Source organism: Cherax quadricarinatus, chromosome 3, assembly GCF_038502225.1.
Source record: "Cherax quadricarinatus isolate ZL_2023a chromosome 3, ASM3850222v1, whole genome shotgun sequence".
NCBI lineage: Eukaryota > Metazoa > Arthropoda > Malacostraca > Decapoda > Parastacidae > Cherax > Cherax quadricarinatus.
This window is the reverse complement of record NC_091294.1, coordinates 79,355,174-79,376,202: the sequence shown is the minus strand read 5'-3', so window position 1 is coordinate 79,376,202 and position 21,029 is coordinate 79,355,174. Positions and strand designations below refer to the sequence as shown.

General features: G+C 39.8%; 1 protein-coding gene across 7 annotated transcripts in view; it reads right to left on the bottom strand.

Annotated features, from left to right (window-relative positions):
* Hipk (Homeodomain interacting protein kinase) overlaps positions 1-21,029 on the bottom strand; it is a 160,087-nt gene that overhangs the window by 101,013 nt on the left and 38,045 nt on the right. For all 7 annotated transcript variants that reach the window (XM_070092997.1, XM_070092989.1, XM_070092967.1 and 4 more), the window contains 2 exons: positions 4,108-4,585; positions 146-351 (listed from right to left, as the gene is read on the bottom strand). In XM_070092997.1, coding sequence (XP_069949098.1) covers positions 146-351; positions 4,108-4,585 — 684 coding nt within the window. The remainder of the gene's footprint in view (positions 1-145; positions 352-4,107; positions 4,586-21,029) is intronic.

Sequence of the window (21,029 nt, the reverse complement as noted above, 5' to 3'; positions counted from 1 at the left end):
AAGTATCACCCAGGAATACCAGGGTACTACTGTGCATGAAAATATACATACATCAAATAAGACACAAATTAATCATACATATTCTATATGTATTATATGTCAGGTCATCACAAAGGCATTACTGAATACCAGGAAAAACTTTCACCTTTGTAGAGCACTTTTGATATGGATCTAAGAGTTTGATAGTTGATGCACGCTGCTGCTGCTGCTGCTGCTGCTGCTGCTGCTGCTGTTGTTGTTGTTGTTGTTGCTGCTGCTGCTGCTGGTGTTGGTGCTGCTGCGGCTGTTGCTGCTGCTGCACTGGCTGGTGGTGGTGCTGCTGGTGTTGGTAGGTGGTGGCTGAGCCGGCTGCTGTAATGTTCAGAGTTTGCTTGTTAGAATGTAGTATTGGTTGTATCTTGTTATAACACTACTACAGTACTTGTTATAACACTACAGTACTTGTTATAACACTACAGTACTTGTTATAACACTACAGTACTTGTTATAACACGACAGTACTTGTTATAACACTACAGTACTTGTTATAACACGACAGTACTTGTTATAACACTACAGTACTTGTTATAACACTACAGTACTTGTTATAACACTACAGTACTTGTTATAACACTACAGTACTTGTTATAACACTACAGTACTTGTTATAACACTACAGTACTTGTTATAACACTACAGTACTTGTTATAACACTACAGTACTTCTTATAACACTGCAGTACTTGTTATAACACTACAGTACTTGTTATAACACTACAGTACTTCTTATAACACTGCAGTACTTGTTATAACACTACAGTACTTGTTATAACACTACTACAGTATTTGTTATAACACTATATAAACCAGTGTGCTATATAAGAGGTGAAGGAAGCAAGATAAACCAGTGTGTTTTATAAGAGGTGAGAGAAGCAAGATAAACCAGTGTGTTATATAAGAGGTGAAGGAAGCAAGATAAACCAGTGTGTTATATAAGAGGTGAGGGGAGCAATATAAACCAGTGTGTTATATAAGAGGTGAAGGAAGCAAGATAAACCAGTGTTATATAAGAGGTGAAGGAAGCAAGATAAACCAGTGAGTTATATAAGAGGTGAGAGAAGCAAGATAAACCAGCATGTTATATAAGAGGTGAAGGAAGCAATATAAACCAGTGTGTTATATAAGAGGTGAGGGAAGCAATATAAACCATTGTGTTATATAAGAGGTGAAGGAAGCAAGATAAACCAGTGTGTTATATAAGAGGTGAGGGAAGCAATATAAACCATTGTGTTATATAAGAGGTGAAGGAAGCAAGATAAACCAGTGTGTTATATAAGAGGTGAGAGAAGCAAGATAAACCAGTGTGTTATATAAGAGGTGAAGGAAGCAAGATAAACCAGTGTGTTATATAAGAGGTGAGGGAAGCAATATAAACCAGTGTGTTATATAAGAGGTGAAGGAAGCAAGATAAACCAGTGTGTTATATAAGAGGTGAAGGAAGCAATATAAACCAGTGTATTATATAAGAGGTGAAGGAAGCAAGATAAACCAGTGTGTTATATAAGAGGTGAAATAAGCAAGATAAACCAGTGTGTTATATAAGAGGTGAGGGAAGCAATATAAACCAGTGTGTTATATAAGAGGTGAGGGAAGCAATATAAACCAGTGTGTTATATACGAGGTGAAGGAAGCAAGATAAACCAGTGTGTTATATAAGATGTGAAGGAAGCAAGATAAACCAGTGTGTTATATAAGAGGTGAAGGAAGCAAGATAAACCAGTGTGTTTTATAAGAGGTGAGAGAAGCAAGATAAACCAGTGTGTTATATAAGAGGTGAAGGAAGCAATATAAACCAGTGTGTTATATAAGAAGTGAAAGAAACAAGATAAACCAGTGTGTTATATAAGAGGTGAAGGAAGCAAGATAAACCAGTGTGTTATATAAGAGGTGAAGGAAGCAAGATAAACCAGTGTGTTATATAAGAGGTGAGAGAAGCAAGATAAACCAGTGTGTTATATAAGAGGTGAAGGAAGCAAGATAAACCAGTGTGTTATATAAGAGGTGAAGGAAGCAAGATAAACCAGTGTGTTATATAAGAGGTGAAGGAAGCAAGATAAACCAGTGTGTTATATAAGAGGTGAAGGAAGCAAGATAAACCAGTGTGTTATATAAGAGGTGAGAGAAGCAAGATAAACCAGTGTGTTATATAAGAGGTGAAGGAAGCAAGATAAACCAGTGTGTTATATAAGACATGAAGGAAGCAAGATAAACCAGTGTTATATAAGAGGCGAGGGAAGCAATATAAACCAGTGTTTTATATAAGAGGTGAAGGAAGCAAGATAAACCAGTGTGTTATATAAGAGGTGAAGGAAGCAAGATAAACCAGTGTGTTATATAAGAGGTGAGGGAAGCAATATAAACCAGTGTTATATAAGAGGTGAAGGAAGCAATATAAACCAGTGTGTTATATAAGAGGTGAAGGAAGCAAGATAAACCAGTGTTATATAAGAGGTGAAGGAAGCAATATAAACCAGTGTTATATAAGAGGTGAAGGAAGCAATATAAACCAGTGTGTTATATAAGAGGTGAAGGAAGCAAGATAAACCAGTGTGTTTTATAAGAGGTGAGAGAAGCAATATAAACCAGTGTGTTATATAAGAGGTGAAGGAAGCAATATAAACCAGTGTGTTATATAAGAGGTGAGGGAAGCAATATAAACCATTGTGTTATATAAGAGGTGAAGGAAGCAAGATAAACCAGTGTGTTATATAAGAGGTGAGGGAAGCAATATAAACCATTGTGTTATATAAGAGGTGAAGGAAGCAAGATAAACCAGTGTGTTATATAAGAGGTGAGGGAAGCAATATAAACCAGTGTTATATAAGAGGTGAAGGAAGCAATATAAACCAGTGTGTTATATAAGAGGTGAAGGAAGCAAGATAAACCAGTGTTATATAAGAGGTGAAGGAAGCAATATAAACCAGTGTTATATAAGAGGTGAAGGAAGCAATATAAACCAGTGTGTTATATAAGAGGTGAAGGAAGCAAGATAAACCAGTGTGTTTTATAAGAGGTGAGAGAAGCAATATAAACCAGTGTGTTATATAAGAGGTGAAGGAAGCAAGATAAACCAGTGTGTTATATAAGAGGTGAAGGAAGCAATATAAACCAGTGTGTTATATAAGAGGTGAAGGAAGCAAGATAAACCAGTGTGTTTTATAAGAGGTGAGAGAAGCAAGATAAACCAGTGTTATATAAGAGGTGAAGAAAGCAATATAAACCAGTGTGTTATATAAGAGGTGAAGGAAGCAAGATAAACCAGTGTGTTTATAAGAGGTGAGAGAAGCAAGATAAACCAGTGTGTTATATACGAGGTGAAGGAAGCAAGATAAACCAGTGTGTTATATAAGAGGTGAGGGAAGCAATATAAACCAGTGTGTTATATAAGAAGTGAAGGAAGCAAGATAAACCAGTGTGTTATATAAGAGGTGAAGGAAGCAAGATAAACCAGTGTGTTATACAAGAGGTGAGAGAAGCAAGATAAACCAGTGTGTTATATAAGAGGTGAAGGAAGCAAGATAAACCAGTGTGTTATATAAGAGGTGAAGGAAGCAATATAAACCAGTGTGTTATATAAGAGGTGAGAGAAGCAAGATAAACCAGTGTTATATAAGAGGTGAAGGAAGCAAGATAAACCAGTGTGTTATATAAGAGGTGAAGGAAGCAAGATAAACCAGTGTGTTATATAAGAGGTGAAGGAAGCAATATAAACCAGTGTGTTATATAGGAGGTGAAGGAAGCAAGATAAACCAGTGTGTTATATAGGAGGTGAAGGAAGCAATATAAACCAGTGTGTTATATAAGAGGTGAAGGAAGCAAGATAAACCAGTGTGTTATACAAGAGGTGAAGGAAGCAATATAAACCAGTGTGTTATATAAGAGGTGAAGGAAGCAAGATAAACCAGTGTGTTATATAAGAGGTGAGGGAAGCAATATAAACCAGTGTGTTATATAAGAGGTGAAGGAAGCAAGATAAACCAGTGTGTTATATAAGAGGTGAAGGAAGCAAGATAAACCAGTGTGTTATATAAGAGGTGAGGGAAGCAACAAACAAGAGTGGTTGAGTTACCTCTGGTTGAGTGATGGTGATGGTGGTGATGGTGGTGGTGATGGTGTCCTGAGGTTGTGGTGGTGCTAGTACTACTAATTTTTTGTGTTTGTTGATGCTGCCCATGCTGCTCCTGTTGATGCTGCTGCTGCTGCTGATGCTGATGTTGTGAGGGTGGCGGCTGCTGCTGCGGTGGCGGCTGCTGCTGCTGTTGAGGCTGCTGCTGCGGTGGCGGCTGCTGCTGTGGATGCGGCTGCTGTGGATGCGGCTGCTGTGGATGCGGCTGCTGCGGCTGCTGCTGCGGCTGCTGCTGCGGCGGCGGCTGCTGCTGCTGCTGCTGCTGCTGCTGCTGCTGCTGCTGCTGCTGCTGCTGCTGTTGTTGCTGCTGTTGCTGCTGCTGCTGCTGCTGCTGCTGCTGCTGCTGCTGCTGCTGCTGCTGCTGCTGCTGATGTTGCTTGGTCTGGTTCAATGTCACACCATCACCGTACAAGTTACCAACCTGTAACATAACCAAATGTCACTCAGGGTTCAACTATATGCACGAACATCTACACAACACACGTTAACACACACTTGTGTTGATACATAACTGCCAGTAGGGTTATTGAATTCCTATGCAATATGCTTGTATAGTATATCGTAAGTTGTATCATCCATATTATATTTGTAGGGTCCCTGGCTAAGCTCAGTGGGTAGTTTGTGACATCAAGAAGCCGCACATGTGAGCGCTTGCCCACAGGCCTCCTCCTCAGTTCCAGTATAGGCATAAAGCAAAACAGGTAGGCCTGGGTTTCCCCTCACGACTCTGCCAATATAGTGTTACCACCCAACCAAGAGTGTTTTACTTCAACCATCATATCTCCAAGGAATCCCACACAATAATTGGTGGCAGCGTGGGAGCGTAATTCTGAGAATTATGGCGATATAAAGAGATAATCTTCTACAAGCCGGTGGACATTTTGTGTGGCCACGTGCTAGGCCTGCAGAGAGACAACGGTACCTACAGCCCCAAGCCAGCATCCACCAGCCTGTCTGCACAATTTCCTGGTCAGTTTTGTGTCTTACTCTGCTTATTTGCATATTTTCGAGGAGTTGATCCGAGTCTGCAACTTAAACCAAGCCAGATAAGCTAGTCTGTGGGGGGATTGCCTAAGCCCTTAGCCAACCAGCCTTGCCTGACAAGTCAGCTTCCCAACCTCTGCTGTACTCATACTTACACAACCCTACTGACAGAGCCAAACATTACCTAAGTTGTAAATATATGCACCAACATCTACACAACACACGAAACACACACTACTTGTTTTGGTAAGATTCTCAGTTCATAATAGCCCATATCATGTTGGCTGTCTCCTGCCTGGTAGAACAAAAAAGAAACTCACCATTATTCTTTTAGTCACTTATTAGATGTGTGCTGACACCACAGATGACCTCCAGGACTGTAACATCTTCATTCACCCTTTGCAGTACAGTCACTGTACTTCCCACCTCAAGGACTAACATCCTCACTCATCCTTCAGAGTACAGTCACTGTACCTCCCACTTCCATTACTGTAACATCCTCACTCATCCTTTACAGTACAGTCACTGTACTTCCCACCTCCAGGACTAACATCCTCACTCATCCTTCAGAGTCAGTCACTGTACCTCCCACTTCCAGTACTGTAACATCCTCACTCATCCTTCAGAGTACAGTCACTGTACCTCCCACTTCCAGTACTGTAACATCCTCACTCATCCTTTACAGTACAGTCACTGTACCTCCCACTTCCAGTACTGTAACATCCTCACTCACCCTTCACAGTACAGTCACTGTACTTTCCACTTACAGTACTGTAACATCCTCACTCACCCTTCACAGTACAATCACTGTACTTTCCACTTACAGTACTGTAACATCCTCACTCACCCTTCACAGTACAGTCACTGTACTTCCCACCTCCAAGACTAACATCCTCACTCATCCTTCAGAGTACAGTCACTGTACCTCCCACTTCCAGTACTGTAACATCCTCACTCATCCTTCACAGTACAGTCACTGTACCTCCCACTTCCAGTACTGTAACATCCTCACTCATCCTTCACAGTACAGTCACTGTACTTTCCACTTCCAGTACTGTAACATCCTCACTCACCCTTCACAATACAGTCACTGTACTTTCCACTTCCAGTACTGTAACATCCTCACTCACCCTTCACAGTACAATCACTGTACTTTCCACTTACAGTACTGTAACATCCTCACTCATCCTTCACAGTACAGTCACTGTACTTTCCACTTACAGTACTGTAACATCCTCACTCATCCTTCACAGTACAGTCACTGTACTTTCCACTTCCAGTACTGTAACATCCTCACTCACCCTTCACAGTACAGTCACTGTACTTTCCACTTACAGTACTGTAACATCCTCACTCATCCTTCACAGTACAGTCACTGTACCTCCCACTTCCAGTACTGTAACATCCTCACCCTTCACAGTACAATCACTGTACTTTCCACTTACAGTACTGTAACATCCTCACCCATCCTTCCTCTTGACATGTACACCCAACTACTATAATACCTTGTACAACTATGTATCATGTCCTAATAAACTATTATTGTTATTATTATTATTATTATTATTATTATTATTATTATTATTATTATTCCACTTGTAGCATTACTTGTAATAATGTCCATATAATTATCTGTTATTGTAAACTGCTTTTAACCCCTTGACTGTCGCAACCTCCAATCGTGAGGTGTCTCCTGGTGTCGCAAAAATTTAAAAAAAAAATTATTTTTTCTTATGAAATGATAGAGAATCTTTTCCCAATTGTAATGACACCAAAAAAAAAAATTTGATGGAAAACCGGCGGAATTACGCTCTCGGTGATATTTACAAATCGGCGATTTCATCCACTCTGAGCCCTATTTTCAGCTAATTCCATTGTTCCAGTTGACCAAACTCATAGCTATTTCTTTAGAACTCCATTTTTTCTATCGATTGAGTACAAGAAACTGCCCATTTACCGATTTCAAATATCCAATAATGTGGTCAGAAATTTGCAATTTGGCCAATTTCACAAAAATTAAAAAATATGACAATTTCAAAATAGTGTCCAGAATGAACAATGCAGACATTCCTGGCTCTAAAATAACATTTTCTTTATTCATCAGTCATGTCTCCAGGCCCCTCTGATATTACTCTTGCTTTCTATTTTGAATTTTTATTCAAACAAAAAATAGAAGATTTACTGTTATGCAGACTACTGCAATGACAATAAATGGTATAAAATATCGACAATATGGAAACATAAACACATATGCGGTTTAATGTGATCCTTTAATGACAACGTTTCACCCACACAGTGGACTTTTTCAATTCACAAACAGATCTGTTTGTGACTTGAAAAAGTCCACTGTGTGGGTGAAACGTTGTCAATAAAGGATCACATTAAACTGCATATGTGTTTATGTTTCCAGACTACTGCAATATTGTAATAATTGTATACACAATGTCAACCCATTCATGACTGCATATTAGAGTGGCTAGTTGACATTTATTGGACAATGACATCATTTGTTTACTTTTGAACATCGGCAAATATCAAACATTTCCCCTGGGCTAAATTTCAAGGTTCTTTTCATAGTAAAACCAATCAAAATCACCTCCATTTCTATAATATGTTTTCCATTCTATCAAATGAGACCAAGAAAACAAGAATACAACCATAAATACTATACGAAAATAGACCACAAAGTCGGCATTTTAATTAAAAAAAACGGTCGGAGTTTTTTTTTTTCTCATTGTGCACTGCATGCTGCAGGATTTTTTTATATGGTACACACTGACCACACAGACCCATTCTCTCACAAATGGGCCTGCCAGCTTTCTCCTGCTTGATTTGAAGCCGCTAGAATTTATGAGTACAGTGGACCCTCAGCTAACGATATTAATCCGTTCCTGAAAGCTCATCATTGGCTGAAATTATCGTTAGCTGAATTAATTTTCCCCATAAGAAATAATGGAAATCAAATTAATCCGTGCAAGACACCCCAAAGTATGAAAAAAAAATTTACCAGATGAAATATTAATTTTAATACACACAAACTGACACTTACCTTTATTGAAGATCTGGTGATGATTGATGGGATGGGAGGAGGGGAGAGTGTGGAAGTTGTTAATGTTTAGAAGGGGAATCCCCTTCCATTAGGACTTGATGTATCAAGTCCTTTTCCGGGGTTACTTCCCTTCTTCTTTTAATGCCACTAGGACCAGCTTGAGTGTCACTGGACCTCTGTCACACAACATATCTGTCCATAGAGGCCTGTACCTCCCGTTCCTTTATGATTTGTCTAAAGTGGTTCACAACATTGTCATTGTAATAGTCACCAGCACGGCTTGCAATAGCTGTGTGAGGGTGATTTTCATCCATAAAGGTTTGCACTTCAACCCACATTGCACACATTTCCTTAATCTCTTTCTTCATATCCATAGTAATTCTCACCCTTTTTCCTGCAAGGTTGGCACTAGAAGCTTTCTTGGGACCCATGGTGACTTATTTTGCAGGTACAATCACTAAAAACGCTGTGATAATATGAAATGTTCCGATTGTATGCATGGATGTGACCGCACTGGCTGGCTTGTAAACACTGGCGCGCTCAGGCTACACGTGGACGCGTCTCAAACGAATCGCATAGGGGGAGTTTTTTAGCATTAGCTGAGGCAAAGTTTTTGCATTAAAATGTATCGTTAGCTGGATTTAATGTTAGGTGATGCCATCGTTAGCTGAGGGTCCACTGTATATACGTATACATCAGACATGGTACCTCGTAAGACATATATATACGACCAAAACAGTCAAAGGGTTAAACTGCTCCATTGAGATGTATTACCATATTATAAATTAACCCAAACTGTAGCACTATTTGTAATTATGTAAGTTTTATACGCTAGATTTAAAACTGCAATTACTGTACTCAGATATCCAATACCCAAATAATAATCTGTTACTGCCTTCCTGAACTTAAAGTTAATATTAAGTTTGCCTGCAATGCTCTGCATACAAAGGGACTTTTGGCACGTACACCCAACTATTATATTCTTTGGTATAACTATGTATCATGTCAAAATAAAAATTATTATTATTATTATTATAGTAGTCACTGTACTTCCCACTTCCAGTACTGTAACATCCTCACTCATCCTTCACAGTACAGTCACTGTACTTCCCACTTCCAGTACTGTAACATCCTCACTCATCCTTCACAGTACAGTCACTGTACTTCCCACTTCCAGTACTGTAACATCCTCACTCATCCTTCACAGTACAGTCACTGTACTTCCCACTTCCAGTACTGTAACATCCTCACTCATCCTTCACAGTACAGTCACTGTACTTCCCACTTCCAGTACTGTAACATCCTCACTCATCCTTCACAGTACAGTCAATGTACTTCCCACTTCCAGTACTGTAACATCCTCACTCATCCTTCACAGTACAGTCACTGTACTTCCCACTTCCAGTACTGTAACATCCTCACTCATCCTTCACAGTACAGTCACTGTACTTCCCACTTCCAGTACTGTAACATCCTCACTCATCCTTCACAGTACAGTCACTGTACTTCCCACTTCCAGTACTGTAACATCCTCACTCATCCTTCACAGTACAGTCACTGTACTTCCCACCTCCAGGATTGTATCATCCTCACTCAACCTTCAGAATACAGTCACTGTACTTCTCACCTCCAGGACTCAAGTCTGGCTAACCAGTTACCCTGAATCCCTTCATAAATGTTACTTCGCTCACACTCCAACAGCACATCAAACCATAAGAACCACTTGTTTTCACTCTGATCCAATGCAATCACATAAGAATATTGGATAAAAGACCCTAACACATTATTTTATTTTTTTATTATCACACTGGCCGATTCCCACCAAGGCAGGGTGGCCCGAAAAAGAAAAACTTTCACCATCATTCACTCCATCACTGTCTTGCCAGAAGGGTGCTTTACACTACAGTTTTTAAACTGCAACATTAACACCCCTCCTTCAGAGTGCAGGCACTGTACTTCCCATCTCCAGGACTCAAGTCCGGCCTGCCGGTTTCCCTGAATCCCTTCATAAATGTTACTTTGCTCACACTCCAACAGCACGTCAAGTATTAAAAACCATTTGTCTCCATTCACTCCTATCAAACACGCTCACACATGCCTGCTGGAAGTCCAAGCCCCTCGCACACAAAACCTCCTTTACCCCCTCCCTCCAACCCTTCCTAGGCCGACCCCTACCCCGCCTTCCTTCCACTACAGACTGATACACTCTTGAAGTCATTCTGTTTCGCTCCATTCTCTCTACATGTCCGAACCACCTCAACAACCCTTCCTCAGCCCTCTGGACAACAGTTTTGGTAATCCCACACCTCCTCCTAACTTCCAAACTACGAATTCTCTGCATTATATTCACACCACACATTGCCCTCAGACACGACATCTCCACTGCCTCCAGCCTTCTCCTCGCTGCAACATTCATCACCCACGCTTCACACCCATATAAGAGCGTTGGTAAAACTATACTCTCATACATTCCCCTCTTTGCCTCCAAGGACAAAGTTCTTTGTCTCCACAGACTCCTAAGTGCACCACTCACTCTTTTTCCCTCATCAATTCTATGATTCACCTCATCTTTCATAGACCCATCCGCTGACACGTCCACTCCCAAATATCTGAATACGTTCACCTCCTCCATACTCTCTCCCTCCAATCTGATATTCAATCTTTCATCACCTAATCTTTTTGTTATCCTCATAACCTTACTCTTTCCTGTATTCACCTTTAATTTTCTTCTTTTGCACACCCTACCAAATTCATCCACCAATCTCTGCAACTTCTCTTCAGAATCTCCCAAGAGCACAGTGTCATCAGCAAGGAGCAGCTGTGACAACTCCCACTTTGTGTGTGATTCTTTATCTTTTAACTCCACGCCTCTTGCCAAGACCCTCGCATTTACTTCTCTTACAACCCCATCTATAAATATATTAAACAACCACGGTGACATCACACATCCTTGTCTAAGGCCTACTTTTACTGGGAAAAAATTTCCCTCTTTCCTACATACTCTAACTTGAGCCTCACTATCCTCGTAAAAACTCTTCACTGCTTTCAGTAACCTACCTCCTACACCATACACTTGCAACATCTGCCACATTGCCCCCCTATCCACCCTGTCATACGCCTTTTCCAAATCCATAAATGCCACAAAGACCTCTTTAGCCTTATCTAAATACTGTTCACTTATATGTTTCACTGTAAACACCTGGTCCACACACCCCCTACCTTTCCTAAAGCCTCCTTGTTCATCTGCTATCCTATTCTCCGTCTTACTCTTAATTCTTTCAATTATAACTCTACCATACACTTTACCAGGTACACTCAACAGACTTATCCCCCTATAATTTTTGCACTCTCTTTTATCCCCTTTGCCTTTATACAAAGGAACTATGCATGCTCTCTGCCAATCCCTAGGTACCTTACCCTCTTCCATACATTTATTAAATAATTGCACCAACCACTCCAAAACTATATCCCCACCTGCTTTTAACATTTCTATCTTTATCCCATCAATTCCGGCTGCCTTGCCCCCTTTCATTTTACCTACTGCCTCACGAACTTCCCCCACACTCACAACTGGCTCTTCCTCACTCCTACAAGATGTTATTCCTCCTTGCCCTATACACGAAATCACAGCTTCCCTATCTTCATCAACATTTAACAATTCCTCAAAATATTCCCTCCATCTTCCCAATACCTCTAACTCTCCATTTAATAACTCTCCTCTCCTATTTTTAACTGACAAATCCATTTGTTCTCTAGGCTTTCTTAACTTGTTAATCTCACTCCAAAACTTTTTCTTATTTTCAACAAAATTTGTTGATAACATCTCACCCACTCTCTCATTTGCTCTCTTTTTACATTGCTTCACCACTCTCTTAACTTCTCTCTTTTTCTCCATATACTCTTCCCTCCTTGCATCACTTCTACTTTGTAAAAACTTCTCATATGCTAACTTTTTCTCCCTTACTACTCTCTTTACATCATCATTCCACCAATCGCTCCTCTTCCCTCCTGCACCCACTTTCCTGTAACCACAAACTTCTGCTGAACACTCTAACACTACATTTTTAAACCTACCCCATACCTCTTCGACCCCATTGCCTATGCTCTCATTAGCCCATCTATCCTCCAATAGCTGTTTATATCTTACCCTAACTGCCTCCTCTTTTAGTTTATAAACCTTCACCTCTCTCTTCCCTGATGCTTCTATTCTCCTTGTATCCCATCTACCTTTTACTCTCAGTGTAGCTACAACTAGAAAGTGATCTGATATATCTGTGGCCCCTCTATAAACATGTACATCCTGAAGTCTACTCAACAGTCTTTTATCTACCAATACATAATCCAACAAACTACTGTCATTTCGCCCTACATCATATCGTGTATACTTATTTATCCTCTTTTTCTTAAAATATGTATTACCTATAACTAAACCCCTTTCTATACAAAGTTCAATCAAAGGGCTCCCATTATCATTTACACCTGGCACCCCAAACTTACCTACCACACCCTCTCTAAAAGTTTCTCCTACTTTAGCATTCAAGTCCCCTACCACAATTACTCTCTCACTTGGTTCAAAGGCTCCTATACATTCACTTAACATCTCCCAAAATCTCTCTCTCTCCTCTGCATTCCTCTCTTCTCCAGGTGCATACACGCTTATTATGACCCACTTCTCGCATCCAACCTTTACTTTAATCCACATAATTCTTGAATTTACACATTCATATTCTCTTTTCTCCTTCCATAACTGATCATTTAACATTACTGCTACCCCTTCCTTTGCTCTAACTCTCTCAGATACTCCAGATTTAATCCCATTTATTTCCCCCCACTGAAACTCTCCTACCCCCTTCAGCTTTGTTTCGCTTAGGGCCAGGACATCCAACTTCTTTTCATTCATAACATCAGCAATCATCTGTTTCTTGTCATCCGCACTACATCCACGCACATTTAAGCAACCCAGTTTTATAAAGTTTTTCTTCTTCTCTTTTTTAGTAATTGTATACAGGAGAAGGGGTTACTAGCCCATTGCTCCCGGCATTTTAGTCGCCTCATACGACACGCATGGCTTACGGAGGAAAGATTCTTTTCCACTTCCCCATGGACAATAGAAGAAATAAAAAAGAACAAGAGCTATTTAGAAAAAGGAGGAAAACCTAGATGTATGTATATATATATATGTATGTGCGTATATTATCATCATCATTTTTACTTTTAACACTGGCAGTCTCCCACCAAGGCAGGGTGACCCAAAAAAGAAGAAACACTTTCATCACTCACTCCACCACTGTCTTGCCAAAGGCACGCTGTTACTACATATGAAACTACAATAATCTCCTTAAAAAATCTTGGCATGCATGTGGCCGGCACAAACAACCTGGTGGCCAGGTCCAGAACCACACCTCAAGGCCAGTGGCCCTAGAAACCAACTACAGGTAACATACTGGTATAATGAAAAAGATTTATCAGACCTGTAGAGATGTAAGAGCACCAGGTAATGCAAGGTACTAACACCATCACTGGCAAGCACTAAACCAGCAGGGGCCACCTACAACATGGACTATACCAGCATTATCATGCCTTAAAATAATACCAGCAACAATAATAATAGCAATATTACTACAGGTCCTCCATCACAAATCCGGCATCATTGGGACCTGTAGTGTGCCGGATTATTGAGTTTGCCGAATTACAGAGAGGTTAGGTTAGAATACACTTAATAAAATTAACCAACTTGACTTACACAGTTCATTGAACATCGGCAAAAATCGAACATTTCCGCTGCTTTGAGCTCAATTTCAAGGTACTTTTCGTCATGAAAACAATCAAAATCATGTCTATTTTTGTAATATATCTTCCATTCTATCAAATGAGCCCAAAAAAGTGAGAATACAACCATAAAAACCATACGAAAATATACTGCAAAGAGGCGGCTAATGGCTGAGAAGTGAACTCCCTTATTTATCGTCCGTCTTTTTTATTTTTGTTGTACGTTAAGAAGCATCTTTCCATCGTACATTGCCCAAGTTTCAATGAGATAGCCCAACAAACCGAGAAAAAAAATATTTACCAAAAATCATATATGGCAAGCCTAAGCCAGGTACTGGAAATAAGTCACTTTGTCTGACTTTTCTGGGTTATCCCAGGTTCTCTATACATACGCTGCTATGTATAATAATCTATGTAACTGTATTTGTGTATACCTGAATAAACTTATTTACTTCTAGTCTGTCAACTGAGTACAAGAAACCGCCCATTCACTTATTTCAACTACCCAATAAAGTGGTCAGAAATTGGCAATTTGGCAGATTTCACACACATTTCAACAGATGCCAATTTCAAAATAGTGTCCAGAATAAACAATGTAGACATTCCTGGCACTAAAATAAAATTTTCTCTGTTCATTAGTCACAGCTCCTGGCCCCTCTTATATTACTCTTGCTTACCATTTGGATTTTTTATTCACATAAAATAGAAGATTTACTGTTATGCAGACTGCTGCATTATTGTAATAATTGTATAAATAATGTCAATCCATTCTTGACTCCGTATTGGACTGGCAGGCGGACAGGTATTGGACGGTGACGTCATTTGTTTACTCTCGAGCTTCGCTAAAGAATAGAACATTTTCGCTACTGTGAGCGCAATTTCAAGGTACTTTTCATCATGAAAACAATCAAAATCATATCTATTTCTGTAATATATCTTTCATTCTATCAAATGAGACTGAAAAAATGAGAATATAACCATAACAACCATACAAAAATATACCGCTAAGCGGCCGCTAATGGCTGAGAAGTGAGCTCCACTATTTATGGTCTGATTTCTTTCATTTTTGGTGTGCGTGAAGAAGTATCTTCCTGTCATACATTGACCAAGTTTGAATAAGATAACCCAACAAACAACTGAGAAAATAATAATATAATAATATAATAATAATAATAATAGTAATAATAATAATAATTTTATTTACTACACATACATGTACAAGGTATACAGGCCTAGCTGACATCAGTGACATACTACTGTATAGAAAGCCGCTTGTTATGCAGAGTATTTCAAGAAAATTAGGTCAGTGTCCCATGATAACACCCACACTAGTCGGTTAACACCCAGGTACCCATTTACTGATGGGTAAATATAGACAACAGGTGTAAAGAAACACGCCTAATGTTTCTACCCTGGCTGAGAATCGAATAGTATTTACCAAAAATCATATATGGCTAACCCAAGCCAGGTACTAAAAATAAGCCACATTGACTTTTTTGGGGTTATCCTAGGTTCTCTACACATATGCTGCTATGTGTGATAATCTATAGAAAGAAAATAACTTTTTTGTTTCATGTTTATGGTGGAGTACGAGTGTACAGTGGACCCTCAACCAGCGATATTAATCCGTTCCTGAGAGCTCATCGTTAGTCAGAATTATCGTTAGTCAAGTTAATTTTCCCCATAAGAAATAATGGAAATCAAATTAATCCGTGCAAGACACCCAAAAGTATTGAAAAAAAAAAAATTTACCACATGAAATATTAATTTTAATACACACAAACTGAAGATTACATGCACAGTTACATGACACTTACCTTTATTGAAGATCTGGTGATGATTGATGGGATGGGAGGAGGGGAGAGGTGTTAGTGTTTAGAAGGGGAATCCCCTTCCATTAGCACTTGAGGCAGCAAGTCTTTTTCTGGGGTTACTTCCCTTGTTCTTTTAATGCCACTAGGACCAGCTTCAGAGTCACTGGACTTCTGTCGCACAACATATCTGTCCATAGAGGCCTGTACCTCTCGTTCCTTTATGACTTTCCTAAAGTGGTTCACAACATTGTCAGTGTAATAGTCACCAGCACAGCTTGCAGTAGCTGTGTCAGGGTGATTTTCATCAAAAAAGGTTTGCACTTCAAGCCACTTTGCACACATTTCCTTTATCTTAGAAGTAGGCAACTTCTTCAATTTCTCTCTCCCCTCCTCCGAAGCAGTTTCCTCAGGTCTGCCCTCTTGCTGTTCAAGATGATCTAGCAGCTCATCACTGTCCTCCACCACCAACTCTTCCACATCCTCCCCACTAACCTCCAACCCCAAGGACTTCCCCAATGCCACAATGGATTCCTCAACTGGCATAGGATTCTCAGGGTTAGCCTCAAACCCTTCAAAATCCCTTTTGTCTACACATTCTGGCCACAGTTTTTTCCAAGCAGAGTTCAATGTCCTCTTAGTCACTTCCTCCCAAGCCTTACCTATAATGTTTACACAATTGAGGATGGTAAAATGATCTTTCCAAAACTCTCTTAGAGTCAGAACTCTCTTAGAGTCAGTTGAGTTTCTGAGGTCACTACAAAGCACCTTTCAAACATAGCTTTTGTGTACAGTTTCTTGAAGTTGGAAATAACCTGCTGGTCCATGGGCTGCAGGAGAGGAGTGGTATTAGGAGGCAAAAACTTCACCTCAATGAAGCTCATGTCCCTAGAAAGTCGCTCTGCCAAGTCTGAAGGATGACCAGGAGCATTGTCTAATACCAGGAGGCACTTAAGGTCTAATTTCTTTTCAATTAGGTAATTTTTCACATTGGGGGCAAATGCATGATGTAATCAGTCATAGAAAAAGTCCCTAGTGACCCATGCCTTACTGTTTGCCCTCCACAGCACACACAAATTAGCCTTGAGGACATTGTTTTTCCTGAACACTCTGGGAGTTTCAGAGTGATACACCAATAAAGGCTTCACTTTGCAATCACCACTAGCATTGGCACACATCAACAGAGTAAGCCTGTCTTTCATAGGCTTATGTCCTGGGAGTGCCTTTTCCTCCTGAGTAATGTATGTCCTGCTTGGCATTTTCTTCCAAAACAGGCCTGTTTCATCACAATTAAACACTTGTTCAGGTTTCAGTCCTTCACTGTCTATGTACTCCTTGAAGTCCTGCACATATTTTTCAGCCGATTTGTGGTCCGAACTGGCAGCCTCACCATACCTTATCACACTATGAATGCCACTACGCTTCTTAAATCTCTCAAACCAACCTTTGCTGGCCTTAAATTCACTCACATCACTAGTTGCTGGCATTTTTCTAATTAAATCGTCATGCAACTTCCTAGCCTTTTCACATATGATCGCTTGAGAGATGCTGTCTCCTGCTATCTGTTTCTCGTTTATCCACACCAATAAAAGTCTCTCAACATCTTCTATCACTTGCGATCTCAGTTTCGAAAACATAGTTGCACCTTTGGCAAGAACAGCTTCCTTGATTGCCGTTTTCTTGCCCACAATAGTAGCGATGGTTGATTGGGGTTTATTATACAACCTGACCAGCTCAGAGATATGCACCCCACTTTCATACTTATCAATGATCTCTTTCTTCATCTCCATAGTAATTCTCACCCTTTTTGCTGTAGGGTTGGCACTAGAAGCTTTCTTGGGGCCCATGATGACTTATTTTGCAGGTGTAATCACTACAAAGGCTGTGATAATATGAAATGTTCCAGTTGTATGTTTGGAAGCGACCGCGGTGGCTGGCTTGCTTGTAAACACTGGCACCCAAGGGACAAGTGAGGCGTGCTCAGGCCAAAGTGGACGCGTATGGTACGGAACGAATAGTGCTGGTCGGGTTTTTAAGCACTAGTCGAGGCAAAATTTTTGCGTTAAAATGTATCGCTAGTCAGATTTATCGTTAATCGATGCCATCGTTGGTCGAGGGTCCACTGTATATCACAGTTACCCCTGTGCTATACAGTGGACCCCCGGTATTCGATGGCATCGGTATTCGATAAATCCGGTATTCGATGCATTATATCTCAAAAAATTTTCCTCGGTATTCGATTGAAAACCCGGTATTCAATACGATTTGTACAAGACCTGTCCACATGTGGCCTGAACTGCCCCTCATGTGCCAGTGTTTACAAGCCAGCCAGTGTACGCGCATCTAAGGATACATTCGGTACATTCCATATTATCCATATTATCACTGTGTTTGGTGCTTGTTTCTGCAAAATAAGTCACCATGGACCCCAAGAAAGCTTCTAGTGCCAACCCTGTGGTAAAAAGGGTGAGAATTAGTATGGAAATTAAGAAAGATTTTGAAGGGTTTGGGGCTAACCCTGAGAAGCCTATACCAGTTGTGGAATACATTGTGCCTACTTCAAAAATTAAGGAAATGTGTGCACAGTGGGTTGAAGTGCAAACCTTTATGGATGAAAATCACCCTAACACAGCTATTACAATGACAATGTTGTGGTCCATTTTAGACAAATCGTAAAGGAACGGGAGGTACAGAGCTCTATGGACAGATTTGTTGTGCGACAGAGGTCCAGTGACTCTCAAGCTGGTCCTAGTGGCATTAAAAGAAGAAGGGAAGTAACCCTGGAAAAGGACTTGCTACCTCAAGTCCTAATGGAAGGGTATTCCCCTTCTAAACACTAACACCTCTCCCCTCCTTCCATCCCATCAATCATCACCAGATCTTCATTAAAGGTAAGTGTCAATTATTTTATTTATTGTTATTGTAATTATTCTATTGCATTAAACTTAATATTTCATGTAGTAAAATTTTCTTTTTCATACTTTTGGGTGTCTTGCACGGATTAATTTGATTTTCATTATTTCTTATGAGGAAAATTGATTCGGTTTTCGATATTATCGGTATTCAATGAGCTCTCAGGAACGGATTAATATCGAATACCAGGGGTCCACTGTACTCCGTTTTCTCTAATATAAGTCCCCAAGACAGGGATAGGAGAATGGTATTTGTTTACCATATCCTCTTCATAACTCTGTTGAACTGCTCGGTGTTATGCCAAATATTATTCATTCTGGAGTATTAATATGTTTTATGTTATTTACAGTGGAACCTCAAAAATCGAACTGCTCCCAACAAGACCAATTATGTAAGTGTATTTTTGTAAGTGCTTTTATTAGTGTATGTTTGAGGGTCTGAAATGGACTAATCTAATTTACATTATTCCTGATGGGAATAAATTCATTCGGTAAAGGCACTCGAACAGCCTTCTAGACCGAAGAAAGTTCGATATTTGAGGTTCCACTGTATATTGTTTCTTATGTCATATTAGATCAATTGTGATAGGCAAATAAGCTGTAGTGTTGATATTAGCGTAATAATAAAGCATATTCTCCTGCTTCATGAGACTGAGCTCATGGCAACTGACAGTGGCTTCAAAGCCACCTTATCTTTAATGGATAATGTACTGTGTAGGTGCTTTACATAATGAGAAGCATTTCTTTTATTCATTGGAACCATGGCTAGGGCTAAAAGCAAGCAGGTTAAAACAATAAATGGAGAAAAAGAAATTGGAATGACTTATGCAGCAAGTAGCACCACCAAACAGTACCAGCAGGTTAGTGTGGCGACCCTGGAAATTTGAAATTATGCTAGCCAAAATTAGTGCCGAATAACTGAAGGAACCGAATAACTGATTGCCGGATTTGTGATGGCGGACCTGTATTAGTATTAATACCAGCAACAACAATAATTGCAATAATAATAATATTAATGGCAGTATTATTAATACTCGCAACAACAATAATGATGATGATAATAATAATAATAATAATAATAATAATAATAATAATAATAGCAATATTATTAGTAGTACAGTGGACCCCCGCATAACGATGGCATCACATAGCGATTTTTCCGCATACCGCTTACTTTTATCGCAAAATTTTTGCCGCGCATACCGATTAAAAACCCGCTCACCGATTTTCGTCCGAGACGCGTCCAATGTGCCCTCACATGTGCCGCCCGTCCCATTGTTTACCAGCCAGCCTCCGCGGTAACATCCAAGCATACACTCGGAATATTTCGTATTATTACAGTGTTTTCGGTGCTGTTTCTGGAAAATAAGTGACCATGGGCCCCAAGAAAGCTTCTAGTGCCAACCCTGTGGTAAAAAGGGTGAGAATTAGTATGGAAATTAAGAAAGATTTTGAAGGGTTTGGGGCTAACCCTGAGAAGCCTATGCCAGTTGTGGAATCCATTGTGCCTACTTCAAAGATTAAGGAAATGTGTGCACAGTGGGTTGAACTGCAAACCTTTATAGATGAAAATCACCCTGACACAGCTGTTGCAAGCCGTGCTGGTGACTATTTCAATGACAATGTTGTGGCCCATTTTAGACAAATCGTAAAGGAACGGGAGGTACAGAGCTCTATGGACAGATTTGTTGTGCGACAGAGGTCCAGTGACTCTCAAGCTGGTCCTAGTGGCATTAAAAGAAGAAGGGAAGTAACCCCGGAAAAGGACTTGCTACCTCAAGTCGTAATGGAAGGGGATTTCCCTTCTAAACAGTAAGAAGATAATGCTCTCCCCTCCTCCCATCCCATCAATCATCACCAGATCTTCAATAAAAGTAAGTGTCATGTAATTGTGCATGCCTTTTTCAGTTTGTGTGTATTAAAATTAACATTTCATGTGGTAAAAAAAAATTTTTTTCATATTTTTGGGCGTCTTGCACGGATTAATTTTATTTCCATTATTTCTTATGGGGAAAATTCATTTGCATAACGATTATTTCGCATAACAATTATCCCTCTTGCACGGATTAAAATCGTTAACCGGGGGTCCACTGTAGTATTAATACTAGCAACATTAATAATAGCAATAATAATAACACCATTTATATTAATAGTATTATTATTAATAGCAATAACAAGAGCACTAATAACAGTAATTATCATATTATTAATAGCGATAATAATAATTTGTCAGTAAGGGGCTGGAGGCAGTTGCAACAAACATCCTGCAACCTGCAGAGAGAACGTACAATTGACACGACACTGAACATGGTGATCTTCAACTTGCAACCAGCAATAGTG